Source organism: Aquarana catesbeiana, linkage group LG05 (assembly GCF_042186555.1).
Source record: "Aquarana catesbeiana isolate 2022-GZ linkage group LG05, ASM4218655v1, whole genome shotgun sequence".
Taxonomy (NCBI): Eukaryota; Metazoa; Chordata; class Amphibia; order Anura; family Ranidae; genus Aquarana; species Aquarana catesbeiana.
Window position 1 is genome coordinate 202,775,911 of NC_133328.1, and position 22,992 is coordinate 202,798,902.

General features: G+C 44.2%; 1 protein-coding gene across 1 annotated transcript in view; it reads left to right on the forward strand.

Annotated features, from left to right (window-relative positions):
• Positions 1-22,992, forward strand: part of VPS41 (VPS41 subunit of HOPS complex) — a gene marked incomplete in the record, with an annotated part of 438,130 nt that overhangs the window by 211,144 nt on the left and 203,994 nt on the right. Inside the window, 1 exon segment of the mRNA XM_073630486.1 lies at positions 4,891-4,952. Coding sequence (XP_073486587.1) covers positions 4,891-4,952 — 62 coding nt within the window.

A 22,992-nucleotide genomic window follows, 5' to 3' on the forward strand; every position in this document is an offset into this window, starting at 1 on the left:
TTTTTTTGCTAGAAAATTACTTGGAACCCCCAAACATTATATATTTTTTTTTTTATAACACCCTAGAGAATAAAATGGAGGTCGTTGCAATACTTTGTCACACCGTATTTGCGCAGCGGTCTTACAAACGCACTTTTTTTGGAAAAAATACACTTTTTTGAATTAAAAAAATAAGACAAAAGTAAAGTTAGCCCAATTTTTTTTTATATTGTGAAAGAAATTGATACCCAACATGTCATGCTTCAAAACTGTGCCCACTCATAGAATGGCAACAACCTGTTATTTTTAATTTTTACGCTGTTCTTTAAAAAAAAAAAAAAAATTGTCACTTTTATTCCTATTACAAGGAATGTAAACATTCCTTGTAATAAAAAAAAAAAAAAAAGCATGACAGGACCTCTTAAATATGAGATCGGGGTAAATCTGGCATAAAAAAAAAAAAAAAAAAAAATTAAATGTCATTTGAGAAATAAAATAAACCATGTATCTTTAAGAGCTATGGGCGGAAGGGATGTTTTGACTGCAATGATATGGAGACGGGTGGGGGCCATCTTCCCCTCACTCGTCTCCATGCCTAACAGGAAGAAGAACTATATCGCCTCCGCCGCAACCGATGGCTCCGGTAAGCGGCAGAGGGCACTGGAGCGTGGTGGGAGGGGGGGGGGTCCCTCTCCTGTCGCCAATTAAGTGATCTTGCGACGAGTCCGCCGCAGAGACCACTTTTATCTGAAAGCGGACCGCCCGCTGAAGAAGAGGATACCGGGGTTATGGCAGCTAGCTGCTGCCATAACGATATTCCTCTTCAAAATAGCGACGTAAAATGACGGCGGGCGTAAGTGGTTAAATAGGAGTCAGTACACACCTGCCATCATTTAAAGTGCCTCTGATACACCCAAAATAAAGTTCAGCTGTTTCATTTGGTCTTTCCTGACATTTTCTTAGTCTCGTTCTACAGCAAAAGCCATGGTCCATAGAACGCTTCAAAAGCATTAGAGGGATCTCATTGTTAAAAGGTATCAGTCAGGAGGAGGGTACAAAATAATTTTCAAGGCATTAGATATACCATGGAACACAGTGCAGACTGTCTTCATCAAGTGGGGAAAATATGGCACAACACTGACATTACCTAGAACTGGATGTCCCTCCAAAACTGGTCAGGGAGGCTGCCAAGAGGCCTACAGCAACATTAAAGGAGCTGCAGGAATATCTGGCAAGTACTGGCTGTGTGGTACACGTGACAACAATTTTCCATATTCATATGTCTGGGCTATGGGGTAAAGTGGCAAGACGGAAGCCTTTTCTTTAATAAGGAAAACATCCTAGCCCGGCCAAATTTTGCAAAAACACATCTGAAGTCTCAAAAGCATCTCCCAAAAGATATGTTTGGTGCAAAAACAACACTGCACATCACCAAAAGAATTCCATACCCCCAGTGAAGCATGGTGGTGGTGGCAGCATCATGCTTTGGAGTGTTTTTTTTTTCAGCTGGAACAGTGGCCTTAGTCAAGGTAGAGGGAATTATGAACAGTTCCAAATACCAGTAAATATTGCCACAAAACCTTCAGGCTTCTGCTAGAAAGCTGAACATGTTTGAACATCTTTAAGCATGACAGCAACCCAAAGCATACATCCAAATCAACAAAGCAATGGCTTCACCAAAAGAATATTAAAGCTTTGGAATGGCCCAGCCAGAGCCCAGACCTGAATCCGATTGAAAATTTGTGGGGTTATTCTCAGTGTTAATGAGACTTGGCGACCGAAATAGACTCGGCCGACTGGAGTGGGGCCTGGTCTTCTGTGGCCAAATGCTCCTTTAACACAGCTGTAAGGTGCTCCTGCATGCATTGCCCATGCCAATCCATCTACAGTCACCACTGCTTCCGAGGTTGTGGCCATCGGGTGGGGGGGGTGTGATGTCATTCATATATGGTGGAGATATCCTAGACTAACGGACTTCTGGTCCCGTGTATTAGGCCTCTTATTTACATTGTTTCCTCTGCCCATACCAAAAAAGAAGCCAAGTTTGCCTTAAACCACTGCCCAATTCCGGGCCTATTCCTATCAATGGAAGCTCGCGTCCCATCTGTTTGTCAGCCAAAAGAACAATTGGACAAGCCTGGATAAAAACATCTGTTCCCTTTTCAGGGGGTGGAAGATTGCATGACCGCGTTGATGCTTAATGAACAGATGTTGAGCATCCGCAATGACTCTCATGGCAAGTTTCTCAAAATTTGGAAACCATTTCTGTCATATGCATTTCCTACCCTGCCCCCAGCCAACTTGGGCCACCTGTGACAGATGGTCCCGGTGCTCCTGAGCCCTTAACTTCCCCCCGTCTGACGGTCTCTAATCTTCTAGCTTCCCCCCCCCTCCTAGACTCCTCCTTCTCTTTTCTAGCTCCCTATTCGGTTGGTGCACAAGCTCCTTCCCTCTAGCTTTACCTTTCTGCTCAACTTTCTTCTGATTTCTGTTCCCTTTCAGATCTGTCTAGGCTATATATTGCACCACCTTTTGGATTATGGAGGGCCCAGGGGACACCCCTTAATTGTTGAGACCCCCTCCGGACCCGTTGGTCCTCATGGGCCCACAAGTACTCCTATTCATTGCTGTTATGTTAGCTCTTGTTTCCTCTGTTCGTGTATGACATCCTTCTTTTTTGCCTTCCATGTGAGCTAACTCTTGTTACCACTTCAATGCTAGCCCCTGCGTGGGCATAATGCCCTGTACACGATCGGAATTTCCATCAGAAAAACCTTGGATGGTTTTTCCGACGGAATTCCGCTTAAGCTTGCCTTGCATACACACGGTCACACAAAAGTTCTCTGAACTTTTGACCGTCAAGAACGCGGTGACGTACAACACTATGACGAGCTGAGAAAATGAAGTTCAATGCTTCTGAGAATGCGTCGAATTGTTTGAGCATGCGTAGGAATTTTGCGCATCGGAATTTTCAATATGAACTTTTTCCGTCTGAAAAATAGAGAACCTGCTCTCAATCTTTTGCTGGCGGAAATTCCGCCAGCAAAAGTCTGATGGAGCATACACACGGTCGGAAATTCCGACCAAAAGCTCACATAGGACTTTTGCTGGTGGAATTTCCGATCATGTGTACGGGCATTACTCTTGCGTGTTTACTATTTGTTAAAAACAAATAAAAACTATTGAAACAGAAAATGTGTGGGGTGATCTGAAGAGGGCTGTGCACAGGAGATGCCCTCGCAATCTGACAGATTTGGAGTGTTTTTGCAAAGAGTGGGCAAATGTTGCAAAGTCAAGATGTGCCATGCTTATCAACTTATACCCAAAAAGACTGAGACCCCTTTCACACTGAGGCAGTTTTCAGGCATTTTAGCGCTAGAACTAGCGCCTGAAAACTGCCTCCCATTTGTTGCAATGAGTTCTTTCACACTCAGGCGGTGCGCTTGCGGGACGTTAGAAAAAGTCCTGCAAGCAGCATCTTTGGGGCGGTTTGGGAGCGTTGATATACAGCTGAGGCTAGAAGCTAAGCAAAGGCCAAGACGGAAAGAAGAAAAGGATAATCGCAATTTAAAAAAAAGTTTTTTTGTAAAACTGTGAGCGGGCATCTTTTTATTGCAGAAGAGAAATTCTACTGTATGACTCTTCTGCAATAATACAAACTTACCGGCTTGCTGGAGATTTTCTACCACATGTGTGCATTCCGGTCACACTTTAGATGTGCCAGAATGTCTGACTTTCATGCTCATGCGTGGGATGACCGTACCCCCTGCGGGCCAATCAAAATACCAAAAACCTGGCATCAAGAAAAAGATGGCAGCAGATGGCAAGGGATGTAACTGTCACATTGCTGAAAGGAGTTTAGTTCTGCTTTAATGTGTAACCTACACAAATAAAATGAAGCCCTATAATACTGGTGACCACGTTATTGTGTCCAGCTTTGCAATTAACCTTACACAATTAGAACTGTATAAGGAAATAATTGTATGGGAGAATCCATATTTGCTCTTTACATTTTCAGGCTCTTCCTTATGCTCAATACTGTTGTGCCATGTTTGTGCCCTTCCAACTCACTGCTAGTCAGGATCTGTTTAATTCCAAACAGAACTTTCTGCATACTGTGTTGTAAAAACCCCAACAATGCTAATCTTTGCTCAGATTTGAAAGATCTTGGGAGTAGAATTTTTTTATTTATGGTATGATTTGGGTACTTTTTTTTACTTAAAATATTGATGTGATTTGATAAATAAATGGATACAAGTGCTATTGATTTATGTGTGGGTATTAAAGTCAGCCTGAGCTACCCACCTAGAGCAGTTATGCAGATTATTAAAGTAAAAAAATCCTTATCTGAAAGTATAGAAGCACGAGTTTCAGCATCACTGGCAGGCAATTAACATTTGCAGAATATTAAGTCTGCAAAGGCAGCTTCCGGATCTTTTCAGGAATGTGTTTTTTTTTTAAAGAAGATGGAGCACTGAAACGATCAAGTGCTTTATATGGTTTGCATGACACTGGCTGCTTAGTTCTGCATAAAACAATATAGACAATACAGATTCATACATCTGATTTCAAATAACCCCAAGCTCCATTTTTGTTACATGTTGATTGGCTAAATACCAGGATCTTGTATACTTTGAGGACTCCTTTGGTGAAATTCCAGTATGTTGGATTTTTTCGTTTATTTTCATTAAGGAGAATATGGTATAAAGATTGTGACTTCATAATTCTGCTGCAGGAAGTCTTAAATAGTCTTAAATAATGTATGTGGAATTAATTCCATCCTTTAAATTAAAACACCATTCAAAAATAATGACTTTTTTGGTCAACGTGTAATATTGTATATTTTCTCTACTAAACAGTGAGATTATGTGTTTGCATTTATCTATGTTTTTTTATTTATTTTTTTTTTAGGATATTGGTTTAGCCTATATAACACATCTGGTAGAAAAAGAAGATTATGATAATGCTGCCAGGTACGGTAAATGTGTATACAGTATGTATTTTTATTACAGACTTCTGCATTTTACACAGTATCAAAAAAACAGTGACTTTATTGCTTACCAGTGATAGTTGGGTGGTTTATTAATACTGGCATACAAATAACCAGGTCAGTTTGCTTTCATTTTTAATAAAAAAATATATAGGGTATTGTATTTTTCAATTTTTTTTTCTCAGAGATTTATTCATGCTTAAAGTGATCTTGTAAAAATAGTAATATAAGAGCTGCCATTGCTGACATTGATTCTTAAATGGAATCTGTCATTTTGCCTATTCATCTTTACTCATTTCATCTGTCAGAGTCTTTTGAAATACCCAAAATTTTTTGGTCTGGAGAAGCATGTGACCTGTTCTTTCCAGGATACCATTGTCGGGATCTTAGTAGCTATTGGTCAGGCCCATTGACTTTCATGTTAGTGAGAGTAAAAGTTGTATAAGCTCTAACACACATTTTAAAGTGGTAACAAGCTCTCCTCCATAATTTTTGCACATATCAATAATTAGTAAAAAACAGTTAAAATTGCTGTTTGTAGTTGTCACCTTACTATTTCTGTTTGCTTGTAATCTATCCCATTCTTTTTATTGATATTACTGATGCATGTGCATCTTTTCCCTGACTCACAGCATGCACTTTGTGCTGTTAGCCCATTAAAAAGTATGCCATGTCCATCATATCTGCTTTCTGTGGCACTGCACCGAGATAGCTCTAGATTAGTCTCATTCATAATTTTCTGATATAACCCATGTGACCTTAAACGTTACACAGAGTGTAAACATCGGCATAGCATGGCACACTGCAGCAGAGATCATATTGTTGCATAATTTAAATCACAAAATAAGTTTAGCAAGTAAAATGTGTGGCACTGTTACCTCACCTGTTTACTCCACAAGGTATAAATATAGAGAAACAGAACTTTCCTTCCCCTTATATTATACCTGGATCGTGGTGTCAAACAGGTCAGCTATGATCAGCGAGACACGTTTGCCATAGTAAACAAGGCCGTTGCGACTGAAACGCGTCTACCTCTGCTGTACTTTTATTTTTTATGGAGATACAATACATTTGGACTGATTTAAAGAGCGTGTATGGAGTTGCGGATTGTCCTTTATCTATTAGTCATATTGGCAGCTGAGTAACTGCACATCCTGCACCCGACAGCTCAGGAGGAGTTTCATTAACTTGGGGTAGTAGCATCATTGCACATGTGCGAGATTACAGAAAGGCCTAGCAGAAAGGGAGGAAGGATATTGCACTACGGACTCGAAGACAATACTAACATGGCGCTGGCTTATCCCAGGAAGCAAGGATTTTAAAACCGCTGGAAAAAAGTAAGAAACGTGCAAATGGGGTTAATTGTAAGGCGTGTGTAAAGAGTGTGTTGGAATACCTTACTATACTGGCTTATTTAAAAATACCTTACTATAATGGCTTAGTCCCTGTTCAACAGAAGTTAATCTTCAGTTTGACTTTTGTTCAACAGGCATGTTGGAAAACCGAAAACCATATTATATATATATATTCATTCTCTCTAGCATGTGAACAGGACAGTGGAGGGAAATGTATTAGTGGGTGAAGGTGGCCTATCAAGGTATTCCTGTCTGGACAGACTCCAGTGTTTCCTCATCTTAGTTTCACCCATCAGTCCCTGACCTACAGCAAGCATGCAACCAGTGATTGCTGAAAAGCCCTATCCTACACACTTGTTTAAGGTCAGCGGTGCACTAGGTATTGTAAGGAGGAACAGAATGGCAGACCTGGAAACCATGGCATTACCTTATAAAACAGACAAAGTAAGAGATAAGTAGGGCATTTCAACATATAGGGTGTATCACATGCACACAGGAATGTGTAGTCTAACAAATCAACTCTCTATTTTCGTTTCAGTTACACATATGTACTACATCATACCATACAACCGAATTAAAACTTCCAATAAAAAATAAAAAAAAGTTAAACCTTCAAAAAGGGACTGCATTGGAGAAAGAAAATATAGCTCCAAAGGGGAGATAGTCACAATCGTTACCGAACCATAGTGTGAGAGGTGTACTGGACTCTTTAAGACACTGAATGGATCGGTATTTTCAGTCAATAAAATAAAGGACATAAGTCTCCCTGAAGCTTAAGGGATACCTGGTAGAGGAAAACCCAATAGGTAATGTATAGGGTTGAGTTATGGGGTTGCTCAGTAGGTTTTGCAGAAAATCCTGAATCTGGCACCAAAACAAACTAATAACTGGCCATTTCCAGAATATATGAAAGTGGGTGCCTGTGGACGCTTGGCATCTCCAGCATAAACTTGAGGCTTCTAGGTTTCGAGCGTGCAAGATGTCAGGAGTCCTATACCAGAAAAGAAGAATCTTAAATGCCGTTTCTTTCTTCACAACACAACGTGAGGTTCTAGATGTGGATTCCCATATTTTCCCCCAATCCTCTAAAGAGAGAGGTTGCTCTAAAATATGGGTGGGTGGACTCAGGGGGAGGGCGTCATGTAGAATTTTGTATATAGACAAAATTAATTGAGGTTCAGAAGGACCATTAGCACAAAGGAGTTCAAAAGTAGTGGGTTTTTCCCAGAGACAGTGAAGGTGATTTTGTAGAGAAATAATGTTTAAATTGCAAGTAGGAATAAAAAAGTATCTTAGGGGCCTGGTGTTTCGCTTGGAGATCTGAAAAAGACAAACGTGTAAGGCCTCTTTCACATGAACGATCCATTCAGGTCCGCCTGTCAGTTTTTTAGGCGGACCTGAACGGACCCTCCATAGACCTTTATGGAGCATCGGATGTCAGCGGTGACATGTCCGTTGACATCCGACCCGCTCCGATCCAAAAAAGTATAACGGAGGAAAAACCTACTTTTCCATCCGTTATCGGATCGTGTGACGACGGAATCTATGGTCCGTCATCATCCGATCCCCCATAGGGGAGAGCGGCACTCTGACAGGTCCGTCGTTGCACAGTGTGCAGTGATGGACCTGTCATCTGCCTGCTCAGTGGGGATCCACGGAGCGATCCCCGCTGAGCAAGCGGATGTTCACGGGGCGGATCATCTCGGATCCGTCCAGTGTGAAAGGACCCTAACTGGGTTCACAAGGTGTCGAAGCTGGAAAACTGTTGCCTGAGTCCAAGGTAGCATCCACTCGTAGGCTAAACTATCAAGAATATCTGGGTTAAAGAGCATATTGGAAAAAGGAGGACAGAGGGAGGAAAGAGGAAAACCATTCCGAGCATCTCTTCCATATGGATAACGTGAATAACATTGGGCCTAGGCATATGGATCTCATGGATCGCATGTTTGCTCGAGGAAGGCCACAACATGTAGCATGGGTGGACCGTGTAATTCCCGTTTTGGCCCATTTATTTGGGGCCTTCTTAGATGTCCAGAATGTCAGTACCCACAAATTAGATGCATATTTGTGTCTGGAGCAGCTAGACCCCCGTATTTCTTAGAGCAAGGACCACTGAACTTGCGATGCATAGGGAGGCATTATTCCATACAAAGCATAGGCACTTCCTTTGGAGAGCCTTTAGATGTGAAATTGGGATTGCCACTGGGAGCGTCTCAAATAAATAAAGACGTTTGGGAAGTATCAACATCTTGAGAACATTAATTCTTGCAAGAAGGAACAAAGGGAGGATGATCCATTGATTTAATAGTCGGGTAAATTCTGTGAACATTGGGGGGAAATTGGCCTGATAGAGAGTAGAGAAAGAGGGGGTGATGTGGATGCCCAGATATTTAAGGGTATGAGCACACCAGTGGTATTTAAAATTTATGTTGGAGGGAGGCGAGTTGCTCTGGGGGTCATTTATAGGTAGGGCTTCTGTTTTGGACTAATTAATTTTAAACCCTGATATAGAACTAAAAGATGCTGGGGTATCATGTAGATAAGGTAGTGAAATGTGGAGATTGGTGAGCGTTAGCAGGATATTGTCAGCAAAGAGTGACGACTTATAATCTCGCTGTCGCGGTGAAACCGCAGATGTCTGGATGAGACCTAATGACCTCAGCCAAAGGCTCCAGACTTAAAATAAAGGCGACAAAGGGCAACCCTGTTTGGTACTGTTACTTAGGGGGAAGGACTGCGACAGATGAGAGGACAGCTGGACTTGGGAAGAGGGATATGAATATATAGCCTTTAAAGCATTAATGAAAGAGCCCAAAAACCCATATCGTGATAGTACTGCGAACATGTGTGGCCAGCTTGCTTTTTGAGCATCCAAGCTCAAAACTATGACAGGGCGTTTTGTCTTAGTTAGATCTATCAGATCTATTATACATGCTGTGGTGTTTCCTGTGTGTCTAGTCGGAACAAAGACCACCTGACCTTTATGTATTAGAGACTGCAGCAATAGCGAGAGTCTATTGGCTAGAATTTTGGTAAATGTTTTATAGTCTGAATTTAACAAGGTTATGAGACGATAGTTATCGGTTAGTGAGGGGTCTTTGCCTGGTTTTGGTATAACAGTTATGCACGCATGTAAAAGTTGGGAATGTGGAAGAGTGCCTTTGAACAATGATGAGAATAGGGCCAGTAGGTGTGGGCCTAATGTTGGGAGGAAGGTTTTGTAGTAAGAATAGGGGAGCCCATCAGGTCTCGGAGGCTTATGGGACAGTAAAAGGTTCATCACTTCAGCAATTTCCTCGGCCGTAATAGGCGAATAAAGTTTAGAACGTTGCTCACAGGATATCTCGGGCAGTTGTAGAGATGACATAGTCGTTGAGTTTACCTTGTGTGAAATGTGAGGTAGGATCTGATCTCATACAATATCTAGGTTAATAGGTGCATGATCCGACCATGTGATAGGATTTATCTCCCAAGTCACTACATATGACAGCAAAGGCGCAGTCACAAAGAAGCGGTCTAACCTAGAGTATAATTTGTGAGGAGGGAAAAAGAATGTATATTGTTTGTGAGTAGGAAGTTTTACTGTCCATGTATCATAAAGATTGTAATAGCGAACCAATTTGCAAAGAGGTGGACAGATTTTGAGCTTGGGCCAGCGGAGTAGATTGAAGCAAGGCAAATCTATCTTTGCTTGGGGACATGCACATATTAAAATCGCCTCCTATAACCATAAAGGGCTGTGAAATAGTCTGAAGTTTTTCAAAAACTTTTGTGAGAAAACCAATCTGTACCGAATTAGGGGCATATATGTTTGACAGGGTAAAGGACATATTCAGATGGGTACACTTCAGGAGCAGAAACCGACTGTGGGTATCCAATATTGAAGAAAGTATTTGAATGGGGCTCGAGCGTTTAATTAAAACCGCTACGCCGGCCTTCCAGGAGGGGTCAGTCACGACAAAAGTAGTGGGGAAGTGCTTGGAAGCCAACTTAAAGGAGCCCCCAGGTCAGAAATTAGTCTCCTGGACCATAATTGCATCTGCTCCTGAGGCCTTGTATTCCTCCAAAGCTATCCATCTTTTGAATGGAATTCAAGCCCTTCACATTACAGGAAAGTACTTTACTTTAAGAGCCATTATAAATCATAATAAGTTTCAATGTTAGCTCAGATAATAGAGAAATTGACACACATCTACGGTGCATGGAACAGAAAATACATTGAGGTTGGTTTGTTGAAATGATGCAACAGAGGGTGCATCGAGTAACCCAGAGAAGGCCAAAAAAAGGCCTGCTGAAAAAGATATCAAAAGATATAAAAAATATATTTAAAAAAAATATACATAAAAAAATCAAAAAGGTTAACATCATTGAGGGGGAAAAAAAACATTGTAGAAGGCCTGAGGGAAAAAAAAAGATCTTCAGGGATCCAGTCCTGTAGGGAGCACATAACCAGATTTAATAGGAGATGAGAAGTTAACCAGAAAAACAAAACAAAGAGTACTTCAGGAGAGCGGGAAAGGATCTTCTAGGTATAAATGAAGGACTCGCGTACTAGATTCCCAAACACGGACTAATCAAATGTAGAATGTTCGTGGAAAAGTAGAAGAATTTTCAGCTGCATTCAGTTCAGGTAGGGAATCTGGAAGGAGCAGCCTGTTGAGGTGTAGCAGATGCTTTCCGCGATCTCCGACGTACTGGGGTCCAGATCTTGGCCAGTGTCAGAAGCGGCTTTGCAATAGGAATAGGAATCTGTAGGTCCTCGGGAATAGGTGGAAGGCCTTGGTTACGGATGAATGCCTCGCTTTCATGACGATCCTTTAGAGGGAACTACACGCCATCCTTAGAAGTAGATGGGGGGAAGGGCAATCCCCATCTATAGGCAATTTGGTGGCTTTGTAAATGGGTGGTGACGGGGTGTAGATTGTGTCTCCTTAGCTAGCATAATGGGTGAGAGATCGTTGAAGATTTGAATCTTAACGCCCTTGAAGTCTATGCGAGATTTGTTACGGGTGGCAATAGTAAGCGCTTCTTTGCTTTCGTAGTAGTGAAGACGAACTATAACGTCCCTTGGGTTGGAACCTTGAGGTGGTTTGGGAGGCAATGACCTGTGGGCTCTATCCAGGTGTCAATCAATATCAGGGATATGAGGTGCCAGGGTAACAAAAGGAGCCAGAAGATACTGATGGAGCTCTTTATCATTAATGGACTCTGGGATCCCATGAATCCTGAGATTTTGGCCACGTTCCCTGTTCCTCAAATCTTCCTGTTGCAGTTGAAGTTGGGAAGCTGTGTTTTAAGGGCAGCGCTATCTTCTTCAAGGACATGTACATATTGGACAAGTTCATCATATTTGCTTTCCAGGGTATCCATTACGTTCACCAAGTTGATCAATCTCACCTCTAAGTTCCTGTGCAATTTTTCCAACCTCCTTAGTCACATTTTGAGTCAAATCCTGAAGCAGGGTTTTATATCCAGCACGGCAACAGTCACCATCTGTAACATACCTTCATCCATTAGAGGAGATTTAACAGGGTCCTGCAGATTCGATGGGACATTCGAGGTGGGGGATTGTGGCTTAAGGAGGCATGGCTCCCCGTGCTGATTAGGCCGGAACGGAGGCGGTGGAATAAAACCAGGATAGTGGTTTTTCTGGTCACCGATTTTGCCCATGGGATGCCTGGGCACTTCTGCTGCTACTGGGGTGGTAGTTAGCTGTGTAGTGGAGCAGGAGCCTCAGACGAGGAGACTGGGACCGGAGTTCAGCTCTCACACGTCCACCATCTTGCAATCCGCGCATGCGCCTCGACTTACACATCTTATCAATAAAAATAAAGGTAGCTACCTAGAAAGTGGTTTAGGAGCTCCTAATCAGCATGCTTGTTTGAGGTCAGTGATTCAAATAGGATTATAATGACAGCCAGAGAGTCAGTTAAAATAAATAAGTAGTGGCAGCCTCCTTCGTTCCTAAGGCCTCATGTGCACTGCTGCTGGTGAACGGAGGTTTAGGAGCAGTTGGGCATTTTTTTTAGCTGCCCCTGAACTCTCCTCTGTTATCGTATCGGTACATGTACACAGGGTCGTGTACAGTCGTTTCTAGGCCTTTCTTAGCAGTTGAGTTTAGACAAATTTTTTGGAAAGCAAAAAAATGGGTTCAGACGGATGTTTGAAATGCCAAATGCCTGTTACAGCTTGTAAACGCTGCTAAACGCGGTAACTCACGTTTAGCAGCGTTTCGTTTACAGACATTTCTCACAAAATTTTTATTTATTTTTTTTTTTACAAACGTTTCTAGACCTAAAAGCGGCATGTTTTTTAGATGCCGGTTTCTAGTTGTTAAATCGTTCAAGAGAGGTTAAACAACGTCCCGTGTATATGAAGAGTCTGTGTTTTCATAAAGTGGTCAGCTCTAGATTTTGATCACATGTGCAACTTCTTCATCCTACTTAGTATCATTGTGCAATGACCATGCCTTAACCGCTTCACGCCCATGCTATAGACAAAAGACGGCTACAGTACAGGCCTAAATTGCCGGGAGGACATCCATGCACATCCTTCAGTGTATGTGAAGCCTGCGTGCCCCCTGCTCTGTGATCAGCGAGTCCATGATTACCACATGATCAGCTGTCAGTCAATGACAGCTGATCGCGTGATGTAAATAGAAGCTGGTAAAGCCAAGGAGAAAAAAAAAAATTATCGTCTGGAGTAATCGGACATCGGTTCCGCACACTCCAGACCCACTGCTGCTAGCAGTGCTGCCAATCAGTGCCTCATCATCCGTGCCACCTATCGGTGCCCATCAGTGCAGCCTCATCAGCGCACGCCAATGAAGGAGAAAAATTACCTGTTTGCAAAATTTTATATCAACTTTTTCAGTCTTTTTTTGTTTAAGCAAAAAATAAAAACCCCAGTAGTGATTACCACTAAAAGAAATCTCTATTTGTGTGAAAAAATTATAAAAATGTCATTTGGGTACAGTGTAGCATGACCATGCAATTGTCATTTAAATAGTGACAGCGATGAAAGCTGAAAATTGGCCTGGGCAGGAAGGGGGGAAAGTGCCCAGTAAGCAGGTGGTTAGGCTAGATGGCCATACACCGATTCAAAAGTGTCTGGTTCAGCAGGGACCAGCTGAATTTCGATCAGTGTGTGGCTGTCCTTGCTCAACAGAAGTCGATCGTTTGACTTCTGTTGAAAGGATATGCTGGAAAACCGTTTGGCGATCATCGACCCACCTCGTTTGTGTAGAAGGAGGAATCTGTTTGTTTTTCTTTTTGTTCAAAAAAACTGGTCAGTTTTAGTCCCCCTTTAGTCTCTGTGACATACTCCGGAACACCCTGTTGGGTATTTCCCGGGACTTGGGAAGTCCCGGGACTTGGGGACTTGGGAAGCTGCATCACAGGACGGGGTATATAGGTCAGACTGCAATGTGGGGAAAAGAGTACCTTTTGACACTTGCATGTCTGGGCTAGACATGCAGACAGTCCTGCAAAGCTATAACATCACTGCGAAAAAAAAGTAATGGTTCAGTAGATCCCAGATGCACAAACCCTCACAGTATAGGGAGATTGCACCCATTAAGTAATCGAGCATGCGCCTGCATGAGCAATACAGACCCCCTTACAAGTAAAGACCTCCTCCACTTAGTACAGAACCCCTCCCTCAGTATAGCCCCCCCACTAAGTATTAACCCCCTCCATCAGTACAGACCCCCCTCAGTACAAACCACCCCCCTCAGTACAAACCACCCCCCTCCTCAATCAGTACAGACCCCTCCCCTCAGGGCAAAGCACCCTCCCCCCAGGACATACCACCCCCCAGGACAAACTACCCCCTTTATCAGTACAGCCCCCCCCTCCAGGACAAACTACCCCCTTTATCAGTACAGCACCCCCTCCATATAATATAGCGGTGTCCAGCAGCAAAAACCAACCTCATCAATAACCCCCCCCCCCCCCCCTCGTCATAACACCACGGAGGACTCTCTCTGAAACAGGTGCAATCATGCAGTGCTTTGTTACTACCAATAGGACACCAATCAAAGTGAGGTTGCAACAGGTGGGTGGCCTGAGAATTGTGTCCACAAGAGCCCTTGAACACTTAAGCTGGCCATACACTATACAATTTTCCTGTTCAACTTTCCTTTAGATTTACCAAAACCATATAATATGAGGTCAAACCTAAACCCTTTCAATTTGTATGCAATCAGACAGGCCCTTGCACTACATAGTTGAAGGTAAATCTAAAGGAAATTGAATCAGAAAATTGTATAGTATATGGCCAGCCTTACTGATGAAAAACGTTAAGTCTGCCACTGTAACCAGGTGCCCCTCCCCAGACAGCGGCTCTGACAGCAACCCCCCCAACTGTGGGACTCGCAGCTCTGACACCACAGACTCCCCACGGGGCTCGCAGCACTGAGGGCAGGAACTCCCCGCGGGAGGTCCGGCGTCTACTGGACTGTGGATCGGGCTGCGAATCCTCCTGTGTTTTGCACTCTCCTCAGTAGTGCGGACATGGGGCCAGGGAAAACCGTAAATGATGACGCGTCTCCGGGGGAAAGCACCGCCCATGTCTTATGGCGGTGCCAATAGAAATCTCCACAACTAGAACAATGACTGTATGATAGGAGTGTTGTGGCGGACAGCTTTGTGCCACAAGCACTCACAAAACCTGCCAAATGAAGCGTGTCGCCTGCAATCACGTGATTGCAATGACGTCACGCTACCCATAGTGTACTGCATCCGGCACCTGTGCACAAATGACCAGCTTTGGGGGGGGGGGGGGCGGCGCCCGTGCGCCCCCTATGGACGGGCCGCCACTGCTCTGTGTGTCTAGTTAGATCGAACTGAAAACAACAAGCTCTCCAGAAGGCTAAGCTGACCAAATCGGTCTTTGAAGTGTAAGTTCGCCTTTCAGAAAAAAGTAATAAATGCACATATATTTGCAGAAACAAATGTGCACTTATTTTTTCTTACATGTCCTCCAGCTTTCTTGCTTTGTATATGCTGTCTACTAGAAAGCTAAAGAAGGTGTCAATGGACTACGATTGCGCTCATCTGCAGTCTGTTGAGAACTACAATTAGCCATACAATGGGGTAATACTGGCGCAAGCTGTTCAAAATTATGGAAAACGAGGCAGGGGGTGGGAGACTAGGGATCCTCAATACAGGTGTCAGTAGTCTAAGGCCTGTGGGAGATGTAGATGGGGGGGAATAAGTCTCTAAAACGGGCAACAGATGGTGATCCGATGATGATGGATAGTTCTGAACTTAGGGCAAGCCTCTTGAGGGAAGTAGAAGCAAACTCCAGGAACATGTAAAACAAAGATGGAGGCGCCGCTAAAGTAAACTGTATAACATTTAATAAGACAAGGCATAAAAGCATGCATGTTACACAGTTTACTTCAGCGGCGCCCCTATCTTTGTTTTACATTGAGAACTACAAGTCCATCTGCCGCAGTGGTAGATTGGACTTGTAGTCTTCATTCATAGATCCCTGTGAATGAATGACGTGGCTGTTTGGAAGGGGTGAGGGGGGAGTTGCTGGAACTCTCTAAGTATGGGTGTGAAGTAACATGATCCAAGGATGGACTTAGCCTTTTATCCAGTATTTCTCAATTTTTGTAGCATGAGTAAACTCCTAAAATAGTTCTTAGGTCTAAGGGACCCAGACAATAATTTTTAGACCTACATGCAGTACATTAGCCTGATCAGTAGGTTGTACAAAGTTTAAAATGAGTGGGGTTTCCTTAATGATCATAAAATGAAATCCATAAATATAAAGGGCAGGGAAGAAACGCAGACTGTAAACATTTTAGAGCGCCCTTACACTGATGATCGCTGTAGGCAGGTGACAGACATTCTTATCACATTCCAGCCATACAGAAGAACACTAGAGGGAGCTTTTGCAATTCATTTGAAATACAGTAATTAAATGTTAAGAAGCAAAATAGAAGAAATGTCCCATTTAAATTTCTTTCAAATGTTAATAACTCAGAATGTCTACTCACTGAACATATGTTATAGTTTTCCTTTATCACAGTTTGAAGATACAAATTAAATTGTTTATAAAGCAGTCTATCTGGAGTTAAAGTACTTAGTAGATTTAACATCAAATGTATTTTTCATGTTTAGTGAGTGCATGCCAAGCACTCACAGGTATTTATTATCTGTCAGACCACAGTACTTTCCCTGCTTTTCTTTTACCGTAAGGAGGGTGGAACCTTTTTTTTTTTTTTTTTTTTTCTAAGGTTCTATACAGGGTCAGCATCTACTTTTTGGACTGAGACAATGGCCCAGAGATGGCACAACCAGTCCTCCAGTACCCTGGTCTCAATAGCCATGCCATCAAATTCAGCAACTGTAAAGAAGAATGGTATATGGGACCTTGGGACAATGGATCTGGACAGTATGGGAGACACAATGGGTCTCCTACCGCCAACTTCACAATCTCTGAGTACCAGGACCTCCTGGGTCATCCTGGTGCCACCAGAATTACTGTCTTCTGTTCCTCCTGTATCCTACGTAACAGACGCGGCAGCATCTGGATCCGAGGAAAAGCGTAAATTGGGGAATACCAATCCCAGGGAATCACCAATGCATCCGTCCCCACAGCAAGTGGATCCCTGGTCCTGGATACAAAGCTGTCCACTTTGGCATTGAACCTGGAGGCCAGGAGATCCACATCTGGCATCCCCCAATGCTGGCAGATTTGAAGGAAAACTTCAGGGTGAAGGGACCACTCCACCGGTAACAATTGCTGATGACTTAGGTAGTCTGCCTGCCAATTGTCCACACCTGGGATAAAAACTGCCGACAGAAATGGCACATGCCCTTCTGCCCAAGTTAGAATGTGATTTACTTCCCTTTGGGCTGCCCAGCTCCGGGTGCCCCCTTGGTGGTTGATGTGCGCCACCACCGTGGAGTTGTCGGACTGGACTCTGATCGGAAAACCCCGCAATTTGGACGTCCAAAATGGGAGAGCCAAACGTGCTGCTCGGATTTCTAGCAGCAGATTGATGGGCAAGGTCCTCTCTACCTGGGACCATACTCCCTGTACTGAGTCCTCTTCCAGGACTGCTCCCCAGCCGAGACGGCTGGCATCCGTAGTCGCCACCCTCCAGGTCACAGGCGGAAAGGATTTTCCGCCCCTCAAGTTGTTGGCTTTTGACCACCAAGAGAGGCCCTGTTTCACCTGTAGGGATAGATACATGGGACGATCTAAGGTTAGAACAGACTTGTTCCAAGCTTCCTGGATAGCCCTTTGGAACAACCTGGAGTGAAACTGCGCATAAGGAACTGCGCTGAAAGACTCCACCATTTTGCCCAGCAGCCTTATGCACAGCCGAATTGAAGGCCTTTCTACCCCCTTGATCTTTTGGACCAGTTCCACTATGGACCTGACCTTTTAAGGAAGGTAAAATTACCCTTTCCTGGATTGTATCTAGGATTAGGCCTAGATATGTCAAGACTTGACTTGGCCAAAGGGCTGATTTGTCCGTATTCAGGATCCAGCCCAGGAACTTTAGGAAACGGTAGTTGAAACATTTTCCACTAAGGTGGAGTAAGACTGAACCCTTAACAGGAGGTCGTCCAGATATCCTACCACCGAGATCCTTTTGGGACCTTAGAAATGCCAATACTGGAGCCAAAACTTTTGTGAATACTCGAGGGGCCGTGGCTAGACTGAACGGATTTGCCACAAATTGGAAATGATGCCCTTCTATTGTGAAGCGCAGGAACCTTTGATGTGGACCAGAAATTGGCACATGTAGGTACGCATATTTGATGTCTATGGATGCTAAAAAATCCTCTCTTCTCAAGGATGCCGCTACTGAACGAACCGACTCCATACGGAACGTTCGGACGTTTAGAAAGGAATTTAGGGACTTAAGGTCCAGAATGGGCCTTACCTCCCCACTTGGTTTGGGCACTGTGAATAGGTTTGAATAGAATCCTTTGAATCTTTCTTTCTGTGGAACCTCGATAATTACCTTCTGCCTTTCTAGCTGTTTTAAAGCTAGGAATAGGCTTTCCCTTTTTTACTGGGTCCGATGGGACTTTGGATACCAGAAACCGATCCGGAGGAAAATCCCTGAACTCTATTTTTGTAACCTTGTGTTACCATAGAAATGACCCACCTGTCCTGAACCAATTTCCCCCAAGCGTCTGCGAGCTGCTGCAGCCTGCCCCCCACTTGCAAGAGTGGGGGCGCCCCTTCACAAGGAGGACTTGGAATTGGTTTTGGCTGGCTTCTGGGTCCAAGGTCTTTTTTGACCTTGAGGTTTCTTAAAGATAGGCTGTTGAGGCAGTCAATACTTTTTGGGAGAAGAGGCGCCTGGTCCGGGAGCGTTGGGAATTTTAAAGGAAGGCTGCTTATTCCTTCTTTTAACTGGAAGCAAAGAGCTCTTACCTCCTGAGATCTTTTGGATATATTTATTCAGATCTTCTCCAAACAGACGCTCGCCATAAAAGGGAAAAGCCGCGAGTAGCCTTTTGCATGGCATCTCGGCTGACCAGTTCTTTAGTCACAAGACCCTGCGCATATGGATTGAGAGTAGCGCAAAACGAGACATCTGCTGAATCGAGTCTTTTAATGCGTCTACCACAAAACATAAAGCGCGAGGAAGTTCTGATAATTCGTCAGAACTCCAACTCAACAGGCACGTTCCTGACCAATCTTTTAAAACGGTCCTTCAAGGACTTAGATACCGATACCCGCCACTGCCGGTTGTACTGCTGACCCAGCCACTGCAAAGGAGGCTTTTAATAAGGATTCAAAAAATATTAAGGGGGGGGGGGGAATTGGGGGGGTTGGGGAAGGGGAATGGGAGGCGCGAGTAACCACCTTTACTAGGTCAAAGAAATGCTGTGGCCCGTACTAGATCCTTAACCCGTTAGGGTACTGTTGCTGTAACCATAAGTAATAGTACATAAAGGGGGGGGGGTAAACCCAATAGCAGTGAGCTTATGTAAGGGGCTACCCTAGGCAACAGAGTAGTCGTAGGATTGGAACTAAGTGAAAACAACTTTATTTTGAATAATGCCAAACAATAAAAATCACATTAAATTGTGAAGTGCAGTGATCATCGCAACAATGTAACAAAATGACCGCGGACAAAAACTAGACAGACAAGACAAACAATTATAAAAGAAGTGGAGCTAGCCCAGTCTGGGAGTATTGCTTTGTGTCTCGGGGACCCAAATAGTATTAATCTAAATGGATGAACCATTTAGTTCTCAGTTAGTTGTGGTTAAACGGTCAACTGTGGTCCAAAGCAATGAAGGGGTGGAGAGAGGAAGAGAGCAGAGGCGCTTGTGCTGGTAAAGAGGCAGGATATCATAGACTTAGTGTACTGCTTAAATAGTATTATAAATTAACCAAGGCTCGTGTTACTACTGGAAGTAAGGTAGTGCTACGTTGCAGGGAAAGGATAGGCAGTCCAGTAGGTCAATTCATATTAGTAATGTGGGAGCTCCCAGTCCGGTGTTGGTGTGCGACTAGGATTTCCAACACCGCTAACAGCACTAGGACTTTAGCATTAAACGATTGCCGCAGCCAAGCGGCCTCGTCCACAAATACCAGAAAAGACTTCAAGCTGTCATTGATGTTAAAGGGGGCAATACACGTTTTTTAACCACTTGCCGACCGCCTAACGTAGATATACGTCGGCAGAATGGCACGGGCAGGCAGAATCACGTACCTGTACGTGATCTGCCTCCCGCGGGCGGGGGGTCCGATCGGACCCCCCCCCGGTGCCAGCGGCGGTCGGCATTTGACTGGGAGCGTTGGGAGGCGAGGGGGAGACCATCCGATCGTGGCCCCCCCTCGCGATCGCTCCCAGCCAATCGGAATCCTCCCCTGCCTGTGTGTAGTTTCACACAGGCAGAGGATGTGATGTCGTCTCTCCTCGGCTTGGCAGTTTCCGTTCCAGCGCCGAGGAGAGAAGACATGTAAGTGCACAACACTACACACAACACAGTAGAACATGCCAGGCATACTTTACACCCCCGATCCCCCCCCCAATCACCCCCCCCCCCTGTCACAAACTGACACCAAGCAGTATTTTTTTTTTTTTTTTCTGATTACTGCATGGTGTCAGTTTGTGACAGTTACAGTGTTAGGGCAGTGAGTGGTAGCCCCCTTTAGGTCTAGGGTACCCCCCTAACCCCCCCTAATAAAGTTTTAACCCCTTGATCACCCCATGTCACCAGTGTCACTAAGCGATCATTTTTCTGATCGCTGTATTAGTGTTGCTGGTGACGCTAGTTAGGGAGGTAAATATTTAGGTTCGCCGTCAGCGTTTTATAGCGTCAGGGACCCCCATATACTATCTAATAAATATTTTAACCCCTTGATTGCCCCCTAGTTAACCCTTTCACCACTGATCACCGTATAAGTGTTACGGGTGACGCTGGTTAGTTCGTTTATTTTTTATAGTGTCAGGGCACCCGCCGTTTATTACCGAATAAAGGTTTAGCCCCCTGATCGCCCGGCGGTGGTATGCGTCGCCCCAGGCAGCGTCAGATTAGCGCCAGTACCACTAACACCCACGCACGCAGCATACGCCTCCCTTAGTGGTATAGTATCTGTACGGATCAATATCTGATCCGATCAGATCTATACTAGCGTCCCCAGCAGTTTAGGGTTCCCAAAAACGCAGTGTTAGCGGGATCAGCCCAGATACCCGCTAGCACCTGCGTTTTTCCCCTCCGCCCAGCCCAGCCCACCCAAGTGCAGTATCGATCGATCACTGTCACTTACAAAACACTAAACAAATAACTGCAGCGTTTCGCAGAGTCAGGCCTGATCCCTGCGATCGCTAACAGTTTTCTTGGTAGCGTTTTGGTGAACTGACAAGCACCAGCCCCAGGCAGCGTCAGGTTAGCGCCAGTACCGCTAACACCCACGCACGCACCGTACACCTCCCTTGGTGGTATAGTATCTGATCGGATCAATATCTGATCTGATCAAATCTATACTAGCGTCCCCAGCAGTTTAGGGTTCCCACAAACGCAGTGTTAGCGGGATCAGCCCAGATACCTGCTAGCACCTGCGTTTTTCCCCTCCGCCCGGCCCAGCCCAGCCCACCCAAGTGCAGTATCGATCGATCACTGTCACTTACAAAACACTAAACAAATAACTGCAGCGTTCGCAGAGTCAGGCCTGATCCCTGCGATCGCTAACAGTTTTCTTTGTAGCGTTTTGGTGAACTGGCAAGCACCAGCGGCCTAGTACACCCCGGTCGTAGTCAAACCCGCACTGCAGTAACACTTGGTGACGTGGTGAGTCCCATAAGTGCAGTTCAAGCTGGTGAGGTGGCAAGCACAAGTAGTGTCCCGCTGCCACCAAAAAGACAAACACAGGCCCGTCGTGCCCATAATGCCCTTCCTGCTGCATTCGCCAATCCTAATTGGGAACCCACCACTTCTGCAGCGCCCGTACTTCCCCCATTCACATCCCCAACCAAATGCAGTCGGCTGCATGAGAGGCATTTTTATGTCCTCCCGAGTACCCCTACCCAACGAACCCCCCCAAAAAAGATGTCGTGTCTGCAGCAAGCGCGGATATAGGCGTGACACCCGCTATTATTGTCTCTCCTGTCCTGACAATCCTGGTCTTTGCAATGGTGAATGTTTTGAACGCTACCATTCACTAGTTGAGTATTAGCGTAGGGTACAGCATTGCACAGACTAGGCACACTTTCACAGGGTCTCCCAAGATGCCATCGCATTTTGAGAGACCCGAACCTGGAACCGGTTACAGTTATAAAAGTTAGTTACAAAAAAAAGTGTAAAAAAAAAAAAAAAAACACAAACAAAAATATAAAATAAAAAATAGTTGTCGTTTTATTGTTCTTTCTCTCTCTATTCTCTCTCTATTGTTCTGCTCTTTTTTACTGTATTCTATTCTGCAATGTTTTATTGTTATTATGTTTTATCATGTTTGTTTTTCAGGTATGCAATTTCTTATACTTTACCGTTTACTGTGCTTTATTGTTAACCATTTTTTTGTCTTCAGGTACGCCATTCACGACTTTGAGTGGTTATACCAGAATGATGCCTGCAGGTTTAGGTATCATCTTGGTATCATTCTTTTCAGCCAGCGGTCGGCTTTCATGTAAAAGCAATCCTAGCGGCTAATTAGCCTCTAGACTGCTTTTACAAGCAGTGGGAGGGAATGCCCCCCCCCACGTCTTCCGTGTTTTTCTCTGGCTCTCCTGTCTCAACAGGGAACCTGAGAATGCAGCCGGTGATTCAGCCAGCTGACCATAGAGCTGATCAGAGACCAGAGTGGCTCCAATCATCTCTATGGCCTAAGAAACCGGAAGCTACGAGCATTTTATGACTTAGATTTCGCCGGACGTAAACAGCGCCATTGGGAAATTGGGAAAGCATTTTTATCACACCGATCTTGGTGTGGTCAGATGCTTTGAGGGCAGAGGAGAAATCTAGGGTCTAATAGACCCCAATTTTTTCAAAAAAGAGTACCTGTCACTACCTATTGCTGTGATAGGGGATATTTACATTCCCTGAGATAACAATAAAAATGATTTAAAAAAAAAAAAAAATGAAAGGAACAGTTTTAAAATAAGATAAAAAAATAATAATAAAGAAAAAAAAAAGCACCCCTGACCCCCCTGCTCTCGCGCTAAGGCGAACGCAAGCG